This window comes from Oncorhynchus mykiss, chromosome 24 (genome assembly GCF_057628025.1).
Source record: "Oncorhynchus mykiss isolate SJ-2025 chromosome 24, ASM5762802v1, whole genome shotgun sequence".
In the NCBI taxonomy this organism is placed as follows: domain Eukaryota; kingdom Metazoa; phylum Chordata; class Actinopteri; order Salmoniformes; family Salmonidae; genus Oncorhynchus; species Oncorhynchus mykiss.
In genome coordinates, this window is record NC_143045.1 from 16,967,523 (window position 1) to 16,988,873 (window position 21,351).

Below are 21,351 nucleotides of genomic sequence, written 5' to 3' on the forward strand. Positions count from 1 at the left end.
TAAGGAGGGTTTTCAAATGAATGGTGTGCTTTAGTTTAATTGAGTGTGAATTTGTTCAGGAGACTTCCGCCCTCATTCTCTCCCAGCCGACTCTGCCCTACTTCTCTTTTAATAGCACTAACACTTTAACAAATGTATTTTACCACTATTTTCTCCCCTTTAGGTGAACCAGAGTTCAAGTATATAGCTAACATGCATGGAAACGAGGTGGTGGGACGTGAGCTGCTCCTCAACCTCATTGAGTACCTGTGCCATAACTATGGCAGCGACCCTGAGGTCACCCAGCTGGTCAACACGACCCGGATACACATCATGCCTTCCATGAACCCAGATGGTTATGAGATCGCCAGGGAGGGTAAGAGAGGAATGTGTGTGTGGGGTCTATTTGTGAAAGATGTTGCCTGTCCACAATAAAAATACAGTGTACCCCTAAATTAAGACATTAAACATGATTACCAGTAGCATAAAGTCAGTGTCCCCCATCCTTATTTTTGAAGGATCTCAGTCCGGCTTTCAACGTACTCTTGAAAGTTGTAATAGTATCTGCACAAGGAGCAATTTAGAAATTGGGAAGTGCATCATCAGTTTGTCTCTTTTCATGTCAGTCATTGCATACCTTAGAGAGCTATTTATAATTTGGAAGAAATGTCCAGTTGATCAACTAGCCCATGTCAGTTTTTTTAGCTAGGTTTTTTAGCCCATAGATTTGTTGTGTTGGGGTTTTTATTTTTCAGAGTAAAAAACCCACTGACACTAGAGAAGCTTTAACCAAGTTTAATTCTTCCCAAAGGTTCTGTACAGCTGTAATCAGACAGCAAAACATTTCTCTATATACATCCTAAATAAGACACTCCTTCTCTCCAATCCTTAGTTTATGCCCAAGAGAAAGAAGGTAATCAGATACTAACCCTGATTACTCCCTTAAAGGGAACTGACCTCACCCCTCACATCCTGATCCACAAATATCCATCTGTCTTCCCTATATCAACACGGTGCTCTGCTCCCATCCCCCAACACATTCCACAGCTATCTGTCCTTCTACAGAGAACCCTTCACTTTCTCCTTTGATTCTATGCTTCTTTCTCTATCATTTATTTAATATCTCAATGTTCAAAATGTCGAACCCAACAGTTGTAATGCTTGAGTCACTCAAATATCACAGGAATACACATAAGGCAAAATGTATAGGGAGGATGTTTCCCAGTGCTGGAAATGGGGCCTGAGTGAAAAGGTTTGGCCTAAGTTACTGTCTGGCTGTAAACAAAAACAAGTGTCAGACATAAAGCTGTCCCAACAGCAGAGCTTTCTTTTCAGCACCTTGGAGTGAATCCTTACCACTGCTACAGCGGAGCCTTGTCTGGCAGCAAAACAGTTCATTCAGCCTAATTTACTGCCTTTTGAAAAAACCTATGGCTTACTTGCTTAAACAAATGCTGTTTCTACTGACAATTGATATGTACAAGCTATGGTATAAGGGGACGACGAGCAGATAAGAGGCAATCCGTAATTTCAATTAAGACATTAATGAGCGAGCTAGGATGGACATAGTCAATCTAACCATTTGTTCAGCACTCTTGAAATATACAATGACAGAATTTAGAACATGGGCCATTCTTACAGCGCTCTCCCTGTACAACAAGTCAGAACCATAGGATAAATAAAGGGGGCATATAAGCAGACAATAAAAGCTCTTACAATATTCGATGACTACATTTCTCTAACACAGGTTATAAGCTACATGTACACCACCAAGTCAGAACAGTAGGCTAAGTTACGAGGGGGAAAGGGACCAAATTATTATGGTCGAGGCACATGGCTACTAACAGCTTACTACACAGCATACACTTAGTATTACTTTGTTAGCTACAGTATACATATCTCCCTGGCATATTACATAATTTATGCAGCATACAATACATTTTTGGACTCACCTTGTTGTGCTGTGCTCACTTGAACAGGAAGGTGGCGCGGCGGTCCTTCATGTGTGCAAATTTTGTCATCAAACTTTGTCATCAAAGTATGGCATTCTCTGTATTTATGGTGCTTTCAAGACAACTGTGAACTCGGGGGGGGGGGGGGGGGGGGGGGGAAACCAGGTTGAATCATGACGTCAGTGATCTTCAGGTCGGAGCTCTTGAAAGAGGCCTGAGTTCACGACTTGGAATTCTGAGTTGGATAACCAAAAGGTATTTCCGCAGTCGGAGTTTGTTTTTTCCAGTTGTTGTCCAGTTGTCTTGAACGCGGCATAAGTCATGCTGGATTGACAGCATGGCCAATGTTTTCAACCTTTTCTGGCCCATGGTGTTGCATGTGAATGTTTATCCTTTTAAGCTTGGAAAAGAGACCCTTAAACCCAGACTTGGACCACACACCCACTCCACTGACTAGCAGGCTAGTGATTGCTTTGCAACGCTTGCAGTTGGCCACTGATTCATTCCAAACCAGTCATTGTTGAATTTGCGATTTCCAACTTATTGTGTAATGTTGATGTCCAATTGAGCACCGATACATTTTGTCTATAATTTCTCTTCATAAGGATTGAAAAGAATTTGTCAGTAGGTTGTTGACTTGATTCTCGATGATGACTGCTTGTCTAGCTTGCTAGCTAAGATTTTGTTGTTCTTTTGCTCTCACAGGTGATGTCAGAGGGTACACGGGACGCAACAACAGTAACAACTTTGACCTGAACCGTAACTTCCCTGACCAGTTTACTACCATCACTGAACCCAGGCAGCCAGAGACCATCGCTGTGATGAACTGGCTCAAGAGTTATCCCTTTGTACTCTCAGCCAACCTACATGGAGGTAAGCCCTAAGCTCTCCCATTTTTCAATGTTTAAAAAAAATGTATATTGTATTCTCATTGGGTATTTCCTCTCTGCCCACTACAGGGTCATTGGTGGTCAATTACCCATATGATGATGACAAGCAGGGACGTACGGAGTACAGCAAGTGTCCTGATGACAAGGTCTTTAAACAGGTGGCCAGATCCTACTCTCAGGTCAGTGGACTTCAACACACAATTTGGGTCCTTATCACTCCATTTACTAAATATATTCATGCAGTTGTGAAGTTGTTTATTACGTTAATAAAAACATTGGACAGTTGTTAAGTTTACTGTTTCAATTCTGCTGTTTGTATTGCATTGTCACCTTTTCCCTTTTGTGTGTGTGTGTGTGTGTGTGTGTGTGTGTGTGTGTGTGTGTGTGTGTGTGTAGGAAAATGCTCTGATGCACAAAGGACACCCTTGTGAGGACCTTTACCCATCGGCGTTCTTTGAGGACGGCATCACCAACGGCGCCAACTGGTACAATGTTCCCGGTACGTACCTTCCCATGCCAATACACACACTAAGAGGAACAATGTGTGTATCTGACTTCTCTTTGTATTCTCTCGCCAGGTGGGATGCAGGACTGGAACTACCTGAACACTAACTGTTTTGAGGTGACCATAGAGTTGGGCTGTGTGAAGTACCCTAAGGCCCAGCACCTGCCTTTGTACTGGGACCAGAACCACAGAGCCTTACTGCAGTACATCCACCAGGTCAGCATATTTACATACTGTCCTTCACTATGCTATCATTCATTCATCTGTCTCTCTCAAAAAAAAAGAAATGTAAACGTATAATTTCTCTCTTTCCCTTTGCCCATTTACTTTGTCTCAAATGCACCAACTTGAATTTGAGGTATTCATCCTCTGTGTATGTGTGTGTGTGTCCCTCTGCAGGTCCACAGAGGAGTAAAGGGCATGGTGATAGACATTAAAGATGGTACAGGCATCCCTAATGCCACCATCATGGTGGAGGAGATCGATCATCCAATCACAACCAACCTAGCTGGAGACTACTGGAGACTTCTGGTCCCTGGGACGTATCACCTCACCGCCTCTGCACGGGGGTGAGAGACAGAACCGTAGAAGTAACTGAGATAAATTAGAGGGTTAACCCCACCCTAACCCAGAGAAACAGAACTAGAATGAACAACCTTCTATGCCCTAACCCTCCCTCCCCTTCTTCTTCTCAGGTACAACTCAGTAAAGATCTACGCGACAGTGCCAGAGGAGGGGGTGGAGCTGGTAGACTTCCGGCTGACGCGGGTGCGTTCGGAGCCCAATGGCCAGGCTCCCAAGGATCCTGGAGCCACCCAGGACCCTGCAGAGGTGGTGTTCCAGAGCTTCATTAAGGACCTGTCTCTGGGCCAGGGGCTGGAGCAGCTGGTTCAGAGTACCATCACAGAGAGCAGCTTCAGATACAGACGCTACAAAGAGCTGTCAGAGTTCCTGAGGGGTTTGACGCTCAACTTCCCCAAGATCACCTCCCTGCATAGGTAGGCCTGAGTTATGACCCCTGACCTCTAAACCCTAACCTGATATCTAACATCTAGACCTTAATTTCCCTAAGAGGACCTCGCTGCAAAGGTAGGCTGGCCCGAGTTATGACCTCTGACCTCCTCATCAAATGTCACCTCTCTGTACAGGTTAACCCTGACCTCTAACCCCTAGTGTAACTGCCCTTAATCAAAATAATTTAGCTTGTCATGCAAAAACATATGTGCATATGTATTATCACATACACCAGATAGGTGTCGTGAAATGTGTTGTTTTACAAGGTCTGCCATGGTGGTAAGGTGCCCAAGGAACAAATTAGGGTTAAGTGCCTTGCTCAAGGGCATATCGACAGATTTTTCACCTTGTCGGCATGGGTATTCGAACCAGCGACCTTTCGTTTACTGGCCCAACACTCTAACCGGTTGGCTACCTGCCCACCTGTACCCCTAATGGCTAACCTCAAAACCTCTCCTCCAAATGGTTGGAATTACAGTCTACGTGTCATTGCAGAAGAGTCCGCTAGGTAATAATCTACAGTGGAATTGATAATAACATGCATTATTCTGTCTAGTTTGGGCCAGAGTGTGGAGTACAGGACCATCTGGGCCTTGGAGATTTCCAACAAACCAGACGAGCCTGAAACGGCCAAGCCCAAGATACGCTTGGTGGGAGGTATCCATGGCAACGCCCCCGTTGGCACAGAGCTCCTGCTGGAGTTCGCTGCCTTCCTCTGCATCAACTACGACAAGAACCCCACCATCACCAGGGTGAGATGATTTATCTGATATGTTTTTACTATACCAATCATAACTATAGTGCCTAGTGAAATTATTGTTGCCTTAAAATTACTACATTTTCCTACAATTTTGATATTTCTATCGACCACAATTTAAAAAGGAAAGAAAACTTGCAAAAAAGTTTCATGTTCTAAAATAAAAAAGCTCCCTTTAAATATAACTGATGTCCTGTTGTTCTACCCCTCATTCCTCTTTATCCTTCTCCCTCTTCTCTCCACAGTTGATTAACGAGACGCGGATCGTCATCCTTCCCTCCATCAACCCAGATGGACGAGAGCTGGCCAGAGAGAAACAGTGCACCTCTACTGTGGGCATGACCAACACACACGGGAAAGATCTAGACACTGACTTCTTTGGTCAGTACCTGCTGCGGTTGGTGTATAGACGGAGATGTTTGTGTTGTGTGTGTACTTGCATGCCCTTACATGTTTGATGGTGTCCTGTCTGTGTGTGCTGCTGTTGTAGGTAATGCCTCCCAGCGGGTGGTGGAGGCTCAGCCAGAAACCAGGGCAGTGATGGACCTGATCTTAGAGAGGGGCTTCACACTCTCTGTAGCCCTGGATGGAGGCTCCCTGTTGGCTACTTACCCCTACGACAAGCCTGTACAGCCAGGTAGGAACATGGGGCTCCAAATATAGAATACTAGAAATCTATCAAATAAATAGTTAACTAATAGTGTACTTTCTTTCAGTTGAAAATGAGGAAACTCTGAAGTACTTGGCCAATGTGTATGCCAGCAACCATCCCAAGATGCACCTGGGGGATACGGGATGTCCAAGCAATGGCCAGAGTATGTACCAACAGCACCACAAATAGACCACTGTGACCTATAGACTGCATTCCAAGTGGTGAATTGGAAAAGATGGCTTATATACATCTATTGACTCCTATGTTTCATCCTTCTCTTCTCCTCTCTCCCCAGTGGGTAACATCCCAGATGGAGTACTCAGGGCAGCAGAGAGACAAAGTCACATGGGCAGTATGAAGGTATATTTCATACCCTACTTCCTAATGCTATCTAATGCTATATCTCTCACAAGAGAAAGGTTGTTCTGTCACCCGGCCCAAAGAGGCATCTGCTTGTTGAGTTCTGGAACAACACGACTTCCACTGCTAAGTCTGTATTTAACTTCAACTAACTGTGTAAGAGCCTGATCAATTGTTTGATTTTAAAGTACAGTAGCCATTCTGGACTAAGCTTTACTGGTCGTCAATATGGCTATTCTGATGTGTCTGTCCTGTCCTGTCCTGTCCTATCCTGTCTTTTTAGGACTTCAGTGTGGACTTTGGCCACTGTCCAGAGATCACGGTGTATACAGGCTGCTGTCTGTTTCCCCCGGCCAAACAGCTGGCCACGCTGTGGGCTGAGAATAGGAAGGCACTGCTCAGCATGCTGGTGGAGGTCAGTAATACCCTTGACCTCTGACCTGGGGTCATGTAATACAAATGCATTCATTAAGTTTACAAATGCTTTGATGAGTTATTGAGTGTGTTTGATAATAATAATTAATGCATTTCGGGGCTCCAATTGGTTACTAATCAAACGCGTTTGTTTGATACATTATTGAATGCATTTATGGCATACATGTGCAGGTATTGCCACAGAAGATGAAATTAACATAATATTACTTAGTCTATTACAATGTTACATTATCTTCCTGCGATAGACTAGCATCCTGTTTAGGGGGTATACTTGTTCTGTACATCAAGCTGCCTTACGCTACAGTAACAGGATATAGGCTCCTGCCCTATTGGCCGTTCTGGCTCGGACAAGGCTACTTAATAAATTTTTTGTTCTGTGTACTTTACATTCAATCTGTGTTTCTGTCTCTCCCTCAGGTCCATAAAGGTGTGCGTGGCATGGTGAAGGATAAGAGTGGGAAGCCCATCGTGGGGGCCATGATAGTGTTGAACGGAGGTGTGAGGGTGTTCACTGCAGAGGGAGGCTACTTCCATGCTCTTCTTGCACCAGGAAACCACAACATAGAGGCTGTGGCTGATGGCTACCAGCAACAACGGCAGGAGGTGGTTGTGTCGTCATATGAAGCTGCCAGCTCCATCATCATAGAGTTTGACATGGACAACCGCATTTTTGGTCTGCCTCGAGAGTTTGTTGTGGCTACTGCAGGTAAGCATGAGGAGAACTGTTTTTTTGGAGATGTTACCTTTTGTGTAATGTTGCCAGATGATTGCAGAGAATTCTTTTTTTTTTTTTTTTTACGTTTTAGTCATTGGATCCGGCAGGTAGCCTAGTGTTTAGAGCGTTGGGCCAGTAATCGAAAGGTTGCTAGATCAAATTCTTGGTTCTTAACTGACTTGCCTAGTTAAATAAAGGTTAAAAAAAATAAAAAAATTAAAGTAAAAAAAAAAATATATATATATATATATATATATTAATTTAGTAGATGCCCTTATCCAGAGCAATTAGGGTTAAGTGTCTTGCTCAAGGGCATATCGAGAGATTTTTCATGTAGTCGGCCCTGGGATTATTGTAGGGAGTAAAACAAGGTGAATAAGTTACATTTTGTAGGTTTTTAGGACATATGTTTGTTTTGTGCCTCTGCCTCATGTTTATATATGCTTGTCTCTCTTATCTCCTTCCTTGCAGCGGCCTCCATGACGGCCCTGGTGGTGACAGCCTGTATCATCTGGTGTGTGTGCTCTGCTAAATCCAACCAGCAGAAGGATGGTTTCCACCGGCTGCGGCAGCACCGTGACGATTACGAGGACGAGATTCGCCTTACCTCCATGGGCTCCAAGAAGTCCCTGCTCTCCAACGAGTTCCAGGATGAGAGCGAAAGCGATGAGGACACGCTCTACGCCAACGCCAACAAACTCTGAGATCCCACATACATATATACTATAGACATACATACATGGCCAACCTGGGTCCTATTCATTAGGCACCAAACAGATTAAAACGGACGGAAACAGAAACGCTTGTTTTTACTTTGTTGTTTGAAAACATTTTGCTACAGTGTGCCCAAATGAATACGACCCTGTTGTTAGTACTGGGCAATTCCACATTAACAGAGTGATGCTGAGACTCCGATTTAACACTTTAAAACAAAAACCAATGATTGCAAAGTTGAACACACTGTAAAACTCGATGCACAAGGACTACTTTTAACCATTTCCATAGAACATTTTACAATAACACATTTACTTGAAGAACAGTGCAGATACAAAGTTTGTAGCAGAATTACAGTTTGTGCTGTTGGGGCCATCATTCTGTTTACATTTTTGTATTATGTTCGGTGGAAAATGTAGTAGAGTTAGAGTGCATAGAGTTGTATAGTTTTTTGTTTGAAATACATTTTAAAGGGAAAAATCAGAGTTTCACCCTGTTACTGTGGAATTGCGCTACTACTACTGCCCCTCCCTGTGACTTGAGTTGGCCGTTGTTGTGCTCTGTGGCTCTGCTCTACTGGAGAGGACGAGGTGGAGCAGGGAGGGCTTGTTCTTGTCCATCCCTATAAGATTCTCCAGGTCCCATTTGCCTGTCCTCCTCCCGCCCACCAGAGAGCGCTGTTTCAGAGACCACAACAGTCCTCTATGGCTGGTGTCCAAGCCGAATCGTCCAAATTAACACCTGCTTTGCTCTGTTTACAGATGCACACTAAAGGTCTAGTGGAGCTGGGCAACCTTTTTTTTTTCTTCATGCACACAACACACACATGCACACTTTTGCAGTTAGCCACACATCAACCTGTCCATATATTTATTTGATACCTATACTTGGAACTAGTACCAATTAATATACCAATTGCAGTCATTTGAAATGATTAAAGAAATGTCTGTTTCTCAAGGTTTTTGTCCGTGTTGTCACAGTCCAGTTAGCCAGTCTTTCAGAGGGAGCATCAAACACAGTGCCTTGGCTGATGTAGAGTTAGACACGCCACTCTCTTTTAGGGCTACAGTACAGAAGCGTGGTGGTGTGGGTACTAGATATACTAGAATATTGTCCAGATTATGTTCTAGTACAGATTATGATCTGTGATCCATCATATACTCAGGTGATATGGAAGACATTAGTCATCCAGGATTCATCCAGGGGTCTGGAGTATTTTAAGAGATGCACTCTTTCAGAGCAGAAGACTTACAATGGGCCGGGTTCACAGGCTGCATGTGTTTTCACTTCTATTGCCCTCTGCTTATTCATGTGCCCTCTTGAACATACAGCACAAGGCCCTCTGCATTTTACTACAAGCACTGTATGTTAAATACAAATACAAGATTCCCCATTTAATTGTTCAGGGAAAGCAGTTTGAAATAGATGCAAATACTGTAAATCACAAAATGGATGGTTTTCTTAATGTTTTTCCATTTGAAAGAGAATCTATGCTTTTTCTTTCTACACACGTTTCATATCTTAAAATGACCCTTAAGATGGCAAATTACTTAGCCATGCTTTAATAATCAGCCGCAACATATAGATGTATATTTTGTTGTAATTTACTTGTATTTTTTTTCCATGCATTCATGATTTATTTGTACAAATCATAATTCTATCAAATCCTTGTGCTAGATGTCAACCCTACATTACTGAATAGGTGCAGAACGTCTGCTCTAGAACCATCCAGCAGTTGTGGGAGAGTGTTTAGAGAGGAGGGCATCTTCCTCTACAACAGTGGTCACCAACCCTGGTCATGAGGAGTATAAGGTGTGCAAACTTTTGTTCCAGTCCAACACTAACCCTCCCAATTCTACTCTCATCAAGGTATTTTTGAGTAGTTGGTTAGTCGAATCAGTTATGTTAGTGCTGGGCTGGAACAAAACCCTGTACGCTATGTAGTTTTCCAGGACCAGGGTGAAGGACCACTAGTCTACAGGGGTGTCTGACTCCTAACAATCATCTCAGTTGCACATAATCAATATTGTAGCAACGCCAGGTAATCTTAGGGGGAGAAAGTAAGTTATTTTTCTATTTGTTTTACATTGTGTGTTTTGAGAGGGATGGAGAGTGTTATCTGAATGGATGTTGGGGTTTTGATGTAAATGGTTATTTTTGTTTCTTTTTATATGAAACTGAATTGATTGTAGATAATGAACTGTTGCCAAGTTTATTTGAATGACAAAAATAAGTGAAATTCATGTTAACCCTGACTACAACACACATTTCATAACAAACCAACCTGTTACGTTGTATGTGGTGATATGACAGACATGCTAACATGAACACTTCAAGACATTGATGAATTAAACAATATGGAAAGAAAATGAATTATGTCCTAATTCGTTGCTTTGACACTGCTCTCATCTTTTATCAACCAGATTATACTGTATCTGTCATTCAGCAGCAAAATGTTAAAGCTGAATTGTAGCAATTGTAGCATTTTCTATTGACCCACCATTGCCACTAGGGGACAATTAATGTTTTGTATGAAGACAATTTGCATGGTGGCTGCTGTGAGGTGAAAAATGTGTTACTGCAGATTAGGTTTAGCCAATTTAATAGACTGGATTTTGAGATGTCAACATGCTGTTGTTTGTGTGCAGACTACTAGCATTTGCCATTTTTCTTTTTATGGGAAGGGGAAGCGGAATGTTGAGAGAATTGGACCAGTTTCACAGCACTCCTCATTGCTTCTGTGGACACAGTTTATTTGAAAGGAGGCATTCAAGGCAACATATCTTCTACTGGCATGTGTGATCTGTAGCTGTCTTTCTCACACAATCATTCCGCTATCAATTACGGTCTACGAGGCTTTATATACACCATTTTTTGTTCCCAAGATGCTGACCAGTTTGTCAATGGATGCCGCACATGACTAGATAACCGCACCGGGAGGCGCATTTGTAGTGTGGTAGGAGTTTTCAAGTTCCATGTCCTGTAGGTGGGCTGTGCGTCAGCTGATGACGTTGGACAACAAAAATGGCAGGAGGAAGCAGCAACTACTGGGAAGGTGAGGTGGCAAACTGGCACAACTAGGGTGCGATCAGACAGCTATTTGATACATTTGCAACGATGTTTGGTAAATTTGAACGGGGTTTACATGCCAAAAGTGTTGTCAAATTTGGAGCAAATCTACACGCCGTTGGGTCGGGTGGCCTGTCCACGAGCTCAGCTAGCTAATGTTGGTTAGCCTAGCGAGTTACCTTCAAATATCTTGTAGCTAGCTAGCTGTTTTAGATTCGTTGTATAGTTAGCTAGCTAACGAAATAAAAATGTAGGTAGCTAAATTGTGATTTCAATTTCACCTAGCTAGTTACTTAGTTATCAATATGTGCAGCCAACGTTAGCCAAATTATGTTTGTGTGCTAACGTTAGTTGGTTAGCCAGCCAAGTTATTTTGTCAACAGCAGCAGGATGATTAGAGAAGTGCTGCCTGATTGTTTTTTTTTTGTTGTCTCCACTTAGCTGACGTTAACTACCTACCACTATTGTATAGATGGCTAATTGAATAAGGTAGTTATGTTCAGAAAAAGTTGGTTATTTAACTAACGTTTATATGAAAAAGACAGCAATACAACATATTATTAATATGACTCATTAGCTATGTGGATTAGTCTTTCTGTAGGCTTAGATTACTGTTGATGCCAACCCTGTTTCTCAATTCCAAACTGTGTGTGTGTGTGTGTGTGTGTGTGTGTGTGTGTGTGTGTGTGTGTGTGTGTTATGTGTGTTGCACATTCCAGATTTGCGAAAGCAGGCCAGGCAGCTGGAGAATGAGTTGGACCTGAAGCTGGTGTCTTTCAGTAAACTGTGTACAAGCTACAGCAGCTCCAGAGATGGCCGTCGAGGAGACAGGTAAGACTAAAACAAGTTCCATTTAGACGAGTGCCCAGTCCCATTCAAGTTTATAGCCCCTTCCTCTAGATCCTAGCCTTCTACACCTTTGGGGCCAGTTTCCCAAACAGAGATTAAGCTTTTTCCTGGACTATAAAGCACTTTCAATGGAGATTCTCTTTTAAACATGCTTTTTCTTGGTGTTCATGGATCTGATTGGACTGATAGGTGTTACAAATATGGTGATACAGTACCTCCACCAAGCCCACATGTTGAGAGTCCTAATGGCCTCCTTGTCTTCCTCTCCGTGCTTTAGCAACTCAGATACTGCTCCCCTCCTCAACAACTCAACGCAGGACAGAATGTTTGAGACCATGTCTGGGGAGATTGAACAGCTGCTGGCCAAAGTAAGACTAAACACCAAATAATTTTATTCAGCTTCACTATCATAGGCATGTCAACATGGTTGAATCTTGCATTGTGTGTATGTGTACTGATGGTGCTGTGTCTCTCAGCTCACAGGTGTAAATGACAAGATGGCTGAGTACACCAGCACCCCGGGGGTGACGTCCCTTAACGCAGCCCTGATGCACACGCTCCAGAGACACAGAGACATCTTGCAAGTCTGTGCCTGTCTCTTACTCTTTCTACCTTTTTCTCTCACTCCCTCCTTCTTTCTTTGTTTCTCTCCCCTTGTCTCTCATCTCTTAGTCTTAACTTGAGATCTGCATGCATCATTTACATTTTCACTTAACTCCCATGGGGTTAATAGTTTTGCATCCCCTTAACTCCTGTTTTTTGTTGCTGTACCCAAGGACTACACTCACGAATTCCACAAAACCAAAGCCAACTTCCTTGCCATCCGGGAGAGAGAAGATTTGCTGGGGTCCGTCCGCAAAGACATTGAGTGAGTATCTCTCCCTCCAGCACCTCCATAGATCCTTTCTTACCATAAAATGTTTTACTGACTTGAAACAACAGGTTGTTGATTTTATTTCAACTGAAAAGGGTGATTGATAAAGCATATGATTGTATTGATTTATTATGGTTCTGTATGTAAGAACACTCCCTCATTTGTCTCAAATTCCAAATCGATGTCAGTAAAAACAAAATAATAGAATACCAGTCCTGTATGCTATTTAGATGCTGAAGTTTATGTAAAAATTAAAAAGAAAGATTTTTAGTGACATTTCACCCACTTTGGGTGGGATGACACAAGCATATATACATTGAACCTTTCTTTATAGGCACTTTCATACTCACCACATTTGCTGCTACTGCCTATTATCTATGCTGTTGCTTAGTAACTTTACCCCAACCTATATGTACATATCTACCTCAATTACATCCTACCCCTGCACGTCGACACGGTACTGGTACTCCCTGTATATAGCCATGTTATTCAGACCTGTGAAACCTTCAGGTATCATGTCCTCCGTGTTGGACTGGGCGACATGGCCAAAATGATCATATCACTGTAGTTTTTCAATTATTTTACAGTATTTGATATTTCTGAATAATACAAGTTCTAAATATGCTTACTGGCGATTAAAAACGGGTGATTGCTATAATTTTTAGTCATTTAATATAAAAACATCTAACGCTTAAAATACCTTTTTTGATAGTAAAGTAAAAATCCATACGGGTTTGTGAATGAATACCAATCAGTGGAGGCTCTTCAGAGGAGGTGAATTCCCCCAAAAACTATAATAAATATATTCCAAATAATTGATTAAAACTGTGTTTTGCAATGAATGTCTACAGTACCCTCAACAGCACTGTGTAGGGTATCACCGTGGTGTAGCCGGAGAGCAGCTAGTTTCCGTCCTCCTCTTGGTACATTGGCTTACATACAAAACCTAGGAGGCTCTTGGTTCTCACCCCCCTTCCATAGACTTACACAGTAATTATGACAACGTCTGTAGAACGTGCTCCAACCTATCAGAGCTCTTGCTGCAAATCAAATCAAATTGTATTTGTCACATGCGCTGAATACAACAGGTGTAGTAGACCTTACAGTGAAACGTTTACATACAAGCCCTTAACCAACAATGCACTTTTAAGAACATTTAAGTGTTAAGTAAAATATGTAAATAGCAAATAATTAAAGAGCAGCAGTAAAATAACAGTAGCGAGGCTATATACAGGGGGTACCGGTGCATAGTCAATGTGCGTGGGCACAGGTTAGTTGAGGTAATTTAGGTAATATGTAGGTAGAGATAAGAGTAGCAGCAGTGTAAAAGAGGGGGGGTACAATGCAAATAGTCTGGTTAGCCATTTGATCAGCTGTTCAGGAGTCTTATGGCTTGGGGGTAGAAGCTGTTAAGAAGCCTTTTGGACCTAAACTTGGCGCTCCGGTACAGCATACCATGCGGTAGCAGAGAGAACGGCCTATGACTAGGGTGACTGGAGTCTTTGACAATTTTTAGGGCCTTCCTCTGACACTGCCTGGTATAGAGGTCCTGGATGGCAAGAAGCTTGGGGCCAAGTGTTGTACTGGGCTATATGCACTACCCTCTGTAGTGCTTTGCGGTCGGAGGCCGAGCAGTTGCTATACCAGGCAGGGATGCAACTAATTAGGATGCTGTAGAACCTTTTGAGGATCTGAAGACCCATGCCAAATCTTTTCAGTCTCCTGAGGGGGAGACTGAAAGGGTGGTAATTGGAGTCGTGTCTGGCCATGCAGTCATGGTTGAACAGGGAGTACAGGAGGGGACTGAGCACGCACCCCTAAGGGGCCCACGTGTTGAGGATCAGCGTGGCAGATGTGTTGTTACCTACCCTGGCCCGTCAGGAAGTCCAGGATCCAGTTGCAGAGGGAGGTGTTTAGTCACAGGGTCCTCAGCTTAGTGATCAGCTTTGAGGGCACTATGGGGTTGAATGCTGTAGTCAATAAGCTGTAGTCAATGAATAGCGTTCTCACGTAGGTGTTCCTTTTGTCCAGGTGGGAAAGGGGCAGTGTGGAGTGCAGTAGAGATTGCATCATCTGTGGATATGTTGGGGAGGTGTGCAAATTGGAGTGGGTCTAGGATTTCTGGGGTAATGTTGTTGATGTGAGCCTTGACCAGCCTTTCAAAGCACTTCATGGCTACAGATGTGAGTGCTACGGGTCGATAGTCATTTAGGCAGGTTACCTTAGTGTTCTTGGGCATAGGGACTATGGTGGTCTGCTTGAAACATGATGATATTACAGACTCAGTCAGGAACCGGTTGAAAATGTCTTTGAAGACACTTGCCAGTTGGTCAGCACATGCTCGGTGTCCACGTCCTGGTAATCCTTCTGGCCTTGTGGATGTTGACCTGTTTAAAGATCTTACTCACATCGGCTGCGGAGAGCGTGATCACACAGTTGTCCGGAACAGCTGATGCTCTAATGCATGCTTCAGAGTTGCTTGCCCTGAGGTGAGAATAGAGGTAATTTAGCTCGTCTGGTAGGCTCGTGTCACTGGGCAGCTCGCGGCTGTGCTTCCCTTTGTAGTCTAATAGTTTGCAAGCCCTGCCACATCCGACGAGCGTCGTCCACCCAATTGAAGGATCAGAGAATGAATCTAGTACTGAAAGCATAAGCTACAGTTAGCTAGCACTGCAGTGCATAAAATGTGGTGAGTAGTGGACTCAAAGAGAAATACAATAGTTGAACAGTTTTCAACAAATCTTTTTCAAAAATGGTGACGCGAAACTCGTTTGCAACTGTTGGACTAATGATTCTACCCTAGATAAGCTAGATGCAGGCAAGAGTGTGCAAGGCTGTATTGAATGTGTCGTTGTCTAGCATCTCAAATTTTTCTATCGACCTGTGTGCACCTACTTTGTACACTTTCAATCGTAGGCTAGATTGTAGCAACCTCATGATGGGTATAGGGCAAACTAGTTATGTTACATTGAACTGGGTGAATGGAATGTGAGTGAAAGTCATCCAACATGCTGTAATAGTAATAAGGCCATGCTCATGATTTTAAAAAAGTAAGGTCTTCTGTCATCACAAATGGCACTGATTGCCACTGATACCGATATCGTTTTTATGGTTTACTGCCCCGCCCTACCTCCATGGGCCTCTGTAATGAGAGCGAGAGAAGGTGCTCCACTGATTGGCTTGGTAGTAAATGACGGCTGGGCAACCAGACTATGACTCTTGTCTGTGTTTTAATGGCTTATTGATCTATCTAAGATGCAGCAGGCCGCACCTCGAGACCACTGCAGGATTCCTATTGAGCAAACACACACACACGGCAAACTACCCTCCTTTTATATGCAGATAGCCTTTATTCATCAGTGGTCACTGTTCCATGCGCTCATGTCTGTTGTCCATGTGCTCCACATTAACCGTACATCATAGTGCCTGGGAATGAACCTTTCACTGTTCCATGCGCTCATGTCTGTTTTCCATGTGCTCCACATTAACCGTAACCTTTCACTGTTCCATGCGCTCATGTCTGTTTTCCATGTGCATGTCCATGTGCTCCACATTAACCGTAACCTTTCACTGTTCCATGCTCTCATGTCTGTTGTCCATGTGCTCCACATTAACCGTAACCTTTCACTGTTCCATGCGCTCATGTCTGTTTTCCATGTGCTCCACATTAACCGTAACCTTTCACTGTTCCATGCTCTCATGTCTGTTGTCCATGTGCTCCACATTAACCGTAACCTTTCACTGTTCCATGCGCTCATGTCTGTTGTCCATGTGCTCCACATTAACCGTAACCTTTCACTGTTCCATGCGCTCATGTCTGTTGTCCATGTGCATGTCCATGTGCTCCACATTAACCGTAACCTTTCACTGTTCCATGCGCTCATGTCTGTCCATGTGCTCCACATTAACCGTAACTTCCATGCGCTCATGTCTGTTTTCCATGTGCATGTCCATGTGCTCCACATTAACCGTAACCTTTCACTGTTCCATGCGCTCATGTCTGTTTTCCATGTGCTCCACATTAACCGTAACTTCCATGCGCTCATGTCTGTTTTCCATGTGCATGTCCATGTGCTCCTCATTAACCGTAACCTTTCACTGTTCCATGCGCTCATGTCTGTTTTCCATGTGCATGTCCATGTGCTCCACATTAACCGTAACCTTTCACTGTTCCATGCGCTCATGTCTGTTGTCCATGTGCTCCACATTAACCGTAACCTTTCACTGTTCCATGCGCTCATGTCTGTTGTCCATGTGCTCCACATTAACCGTAACCTTTCACTGTTCCATGCTCTCATGTCTGTTGTCCATGTGCTCCACATTAACCGTAACCTTTTACTGTTCCATGCGCTCATGTCTGTTGTCCATGTGCTCCACATTAACCGTAACCTTTCACTGTTCCATGCTCTCATGTCTGTTGTCCATGTGCTCCACATTAACCGTAACCTTTCACTGTTCCATGCGCTCATGTCTGTTGTCCATGTGCTCCACATTAACCGTAACCTTTCACTGTTCCATGCGCTCATGTGTGTTGTCCATGTGCTCCACATTAACCATAACCTTTCACTGTTCCATGCGCTCATGTCTGTTTTCCATGTGCTCCACATTAACCGTAACTTCCATGCGCTCATGTCTGTTTTCCATGTGCATGTCCATGTGCTCCACATTAACCGTAACCTTTCACTGTTCCATGCGCTCATGTCTGTTTTCCATGTGCTCCACATTAACCGTACATCATAGTGCCTGGGAATAAACCTTTCACTGTTCTGTTGGCTGTGGACAGAATTTATAATTGTTCAGCTTGGGAAGATTACATTACTGCCCACCCACACAATGTGATGGGAAATGTGAGCTTTATTTTAGTGGTAGTCCTGTCTAAGTCCCCAAAGGACCATTTTTTTTTTTTGTTTTTAATTATTGTGTGCGTTCTGATCCATGTAGCCTACATGGTGTATGATGTACTGTCAGCATTAATGTAGACATTGTCATTTCTCAAACTACATACATGCTGTTCCTCAAGGATTTAGACTGGTGTTGTAACGCTTTCAAAGCCCACGTGCTTGAGTCTTGTGGCGTGCGAACGCTGAACTAACACACACTAATAGCCAAGCAACTGACGCTAACAGCAGTGCTAATTATCACTACAACACTAGGCTAACAACAACCCCTATTGTATCGTATACAATCAGGCATTGAGTTGGCATCATAGTGGAACTCCTCCTGGGAGTGGGGAGGGCAGTGAGGTGGATGGATGTCTGGAGCCTAGAACGCTGCAGTGAGCCATGCGCACTAGACTGGAGTGATGACATTAGGCTGGGCTGACAGCTCGTGGTTCTAGCTGCAGTCATGGTCCCACACAGCACCACTGGAGAAGAGATGCAGGCAGTCATGCAGATACGGAGACTCGGAGCTTCCATTTCCAGGAAACCCTGAGAGATGGGGAAATTGAGACAGTGAGGGAAGGAAGAGGGACAGAGGGAGGTGGTAGTCTGTTAGGGCACTACTGGGATGCTTCACCACTGTTCTTTAAGTTGTCCATTTTGTCAAGGTCCACAAGTTCACTTTCTCTGATACAGCTATACATGATACTATAGAGTATGAAATAAACTTAGTGATTTTGTCTTCACTCTGCTACTTTTGCTGACCTTGCTATAAAGGAGAATTCAGCATCTCTTCTAGTTAAAGAACTGTTGAATTCTCTTGTTCTTTCTACCCATTTATTGTACAATGCTAGCTAGGCAACTATGGCTAACTTAGTCACGTCAAACAGTGCAGACAGAATAACAGTAGGTGCATTAGTTTAAGCTGTCTTTTAGTGACATTTATTTGGATACATCCATAACAATGAGCTAATGAGCCATGATTTCGCCTGGCATAGACAATGTGCTCTCTCGTTAGGACACTGTTGTTCAGAGGAGCTAGCCAACAACACAGCTAATACAATAACTTCAAACTGAAGCTGGAAAGACTGTAAACTAGTTGCACTTCATTTTGTTAGACTTTAAAAATGTATATTTCTTTGTATATATCCATAAATTATGCCAGCTAATTCATGATTTTGACTGGCAGGCTGAGAAATGCTGCTTGTCTGTCTTGTCCCAACTTCGGCCACATTTATTACTATGGGATAGTTGGAGATGGTTTCTATTTCAATATTCAAATTCTATGTTGCAAATGTCAGTGAGACAGACAGCAAGGTTTATACAAATCTCCACTGTTAAACTAAATGTTAGTCTAAAAGAAATGTGAGATCATGTCTAAATGCTTTTTATAGTGATCAGGTTTACTTCCCTGCCTGGGCTGATGAGACAGTGGATTGCGCAGTCAGATGGAACTGAGTAAATAGGCAGTTTAACGTCATAGATTTAGCCGGTGGTAACTTGTGGAATAGAAACCGTCTGGAATGCACTTTTAACTGATCAGCATTCAGGATTAGACCCACCCATTGTATAATAACACATTATCCACCATGGATGTTCCCTCTCTAGTAGGCTTGAGAGAGACCCCGATATATGGTATAAACAGTATATTTTGAAATACAAATGGTAGGATTTTCAATACTGTAAAAAATAAAAAATGGGGGATGCGTCGCAGCTTTTAACTAGAAGTTAATTATAACTAATAAGAAATCTAAGATGTGTCAAATTTAAATTATGTCCAGCTCAGGGATCCAGCTATGCATTTGGTTTGCTAACTTGCTAGCAAAGTGGCTAGATGTCAAGATCAAGCTTCTTGGTTACAGCAGAGACATTCGATCTATTTAAATTACATTTGTTATTCTAACTCCTAATTCTATGCATTCATCCCCTCCTGGATCAAGAATTGAAACAATGGATGCCTCTCCTTTCCCCAGGTCAGTGGAGAGGAAGGAGAGCATCACTAAAGTGCTTATGGGCTTACAGCCTATAGCTAGTCCAGCATCCATTTCCTATAGCAGCCACTGCAGTGGGATTTGAGAGTAGTGCTAAGGAGCTTTCGGCACGGTTTGCTGGTTGCTCATATCCACTCTGTGAGTGGCCTAAACAACATTCTGCCGTTGTATAGGCTACTTGGTGACCAGTGTAGACTTAAGCAATAAGGCACGAGGAGGTGTGGTATATTTCCAGTATATCACGGCTACGGGCTCTTCTTAGGCATGACGCTATGTGATGACAATGCATTAGCCGTAGTATATTGCCATATACCACAAAACCCTGAGGTGCCTTATTGCTAGCGTAAACTTGTTACCAACATAATTAGAACAGTAAAAATGTATTTTTTTTTCAACCCTATGGTATAGGGCACTCAGCCTATCAGCATTCCGTGTTAAGACCCCCTAGTTTATTTTTAAGCAATAAGGCCCGAGGGGGTGTGGTATATGGCCAATATACCACGGCTAAGGGCTGTTCTTATGCGCAATGCAGAGGGCCTGGATACAGCCCGTAGTCATGGTATATTGGCCGTATACCACAAACCTCCAAGGTGTCTTATTGCTATTATAAACTGGTTACCAACGTAATTAGAGTAGTAAAAAAATGTTGTCTTACCCATGGTATACTGTCTGCTATACCACAGCTATCAGCCAATCAGCATTCAGGGCTCGAACCACCCAGTTTATAACAGTGTGGGGTTTGTGAAAGCCAATCCTGTAAAACTGATGGGATTTTGATAGCGTCTTTGCATATTTTGTGATGTTTTACCATTCAGCTCAAACTTAATTAACTATCATTGAAATGGTTCTAGAAAACCTGACATGTGGGGCTGAGTGGTGTCTGTCTTGTGTAACTATAAACCATTGTTATACAAGCGTAAGCATATGGAAATACAGCGCACATTCCCCTGTTACCCACTAGGTGGCAGTAGACCCATCTGCATTCGCAGACCTGACTGGGTGTGTGTGGCTGGTTAAGTGGTCAGGAGATGAGGGCTCTCTCTCTGTTAACAATACCACACACACACACATGGCTCCAGACATCTTAAAGGGATACTTCTGGGTTTTGGCAATGGTATCTAATTCCAAAGAGTCAGTTGTACTTTTGCATCTCATTTTAAGCATTTGTGTCCAGTATGGAGGAAGTTGGAGGTAGTTTCGCGAGCCAATGCTAGCAAGTGTTAGCGTAATGACCAGCAGGACCACTAAGGTTGTTACTGTAGCAATGACGAGCCAATCCCTCTGAGATGTGAAAAGATAGTAATGGAATGGTTCACATCTATTTCCATTGTACTTCTCCCATGCTGTTTTTCGCTCTAATTACTCTCTTTTGCCCCCCCCCCCCAGCAGCAGTAGTGGTAGGGAGAGAGGGCGAGCTGCATGACCCTACCCATTAGCTTACATGGTGATGTTGACAACAGGATAAACCCTCAGTGTTTTCCATTCAGGCCAGGCTGGCTCTTTAAACAACCACCTCAGCATTGCTGTACTCCTATTATACATGAAGTAGTCCTTTTTACCACACTGTGCCTGTCTGCTGGGACTGTAGCTGCATAGACTAACCGTTATTCAGACAAATCTTGTTTCAAATGGTCACAATGATGAATCCATAGATGAAGTGTTTAATACAATTGTGGCTGAATTTGGTTAATACCTTAGATGAATCAGGATCAATA

The 21,351-nt window shown here is 43.1% G+C and overlaps 2 protein-coding genes across 4 annotated transcripts in view; both read left to right on the forward strand.

Moving 5' to 3' along the window:
* LOC110503857 (carboxypeptidase D) overlaps positions 1 to 10,342 on the forward strand; it is a 34,174-nt gene extending 23,832 nt beyond the window's left edge. Inside the window, exons 7-21 of the mRNA XM_036961938.2 lie at positions 164 to 355; positions 2,637 to 2,804; positions 2,891 to 3,000; positions 3,218 to 3,320; positions 3,400 to 3,542; positions 3,726 to 3,895; positions 4,022 to 4,324; positions 4,897 to 5,092; positions 5,343 to 5,478; positions 5,588 to 5,734; positions 5,814 to 5,912; positions 6,045 to 6,109; positions 6,393 to 6,524; positions 6,962 to 7,250; positions 7,731 to 10,342. Coding sequence (XP_036817833.2) covers positions 164 to 355; positions 2,637 to 2,804; positions 2,891 to 3,000; positions 3,218 to 3,320; positions 3,400 to 3,542; positions 3,726 to 3,895; positions 4,022 to 4,324; positions 4,897 to 5,092; positions 5,343 to 5,478; positions 5,588 to 5,734; positions 5,814 to 5,912; positions 6,045 to 6,109; positions 6,393 to 6,524; positions 6,962 to 7,250; positions 7,731 to 7,963 — 2,486 coding nt within the window. The 3' untranslated portion in view covers positions 7,964 to 10,342. The remainder of the gene's footprint in view (positions 1 to 163; positions 356 to 2,636; positions 2,805 to 2,890; positions 3,001 to 3,217; positions 3,321 to 3,399; positions 3,543 to 3,725; positions 3,896 to 4,021; positions 4,325 to 4,896; positions 5,093 to 5,342; positions 5,479 to 5,587; positions 5,735 to 5,813; positions 5,913 to 6,044; positions 6,110 to 6,392; positions 6,525 to 6,961; positions 7,251 to 7,730) is intronic.
* A 574-nt stretch (positions 10,343 to 10,916) lies between these two features.
* Positions 10,917 to 21,351, forward strand: part of gosr1 (golgi SNAP receptor complex member 1) — a 51,828-nt gene continuing 41,393 nt past the window's right edge. The window contains exons 1-5 of one of the 3 annotated variants that reach the window (XR_016491341.1): positions 10,917 to 11,028; positions 11,762 to 11,873; positions 12,169 to 12,259; positions 12,368 to 12,475; positions 12,668 to 12,759. Coding sequence is in view for 2 of the 3 variants with exons in the window: in XM_021582419.3 (XP_021438094.1) it covers positions 10,998 to 11,028; positions 11,762 to 11,873; positions 12,169 to 12,259; positions 12,368 to 12,475; positions 12,668 to 12,759 (434 nt within the window). In the remaining variant the exon portion in view is untranslated. Of the gene's footprint in view, positions 11,098 to 11,761; positions 11,874 to 12,168; positions 12,260 to 12,367; positions 12,476 to 12,667; positions 12,760 to 21,351 lie in introns of all 3 variants that reach the window. The other 2 variants (XM_021582419.3, XM_021582420.3) reach the window with 2 other exon arrangements.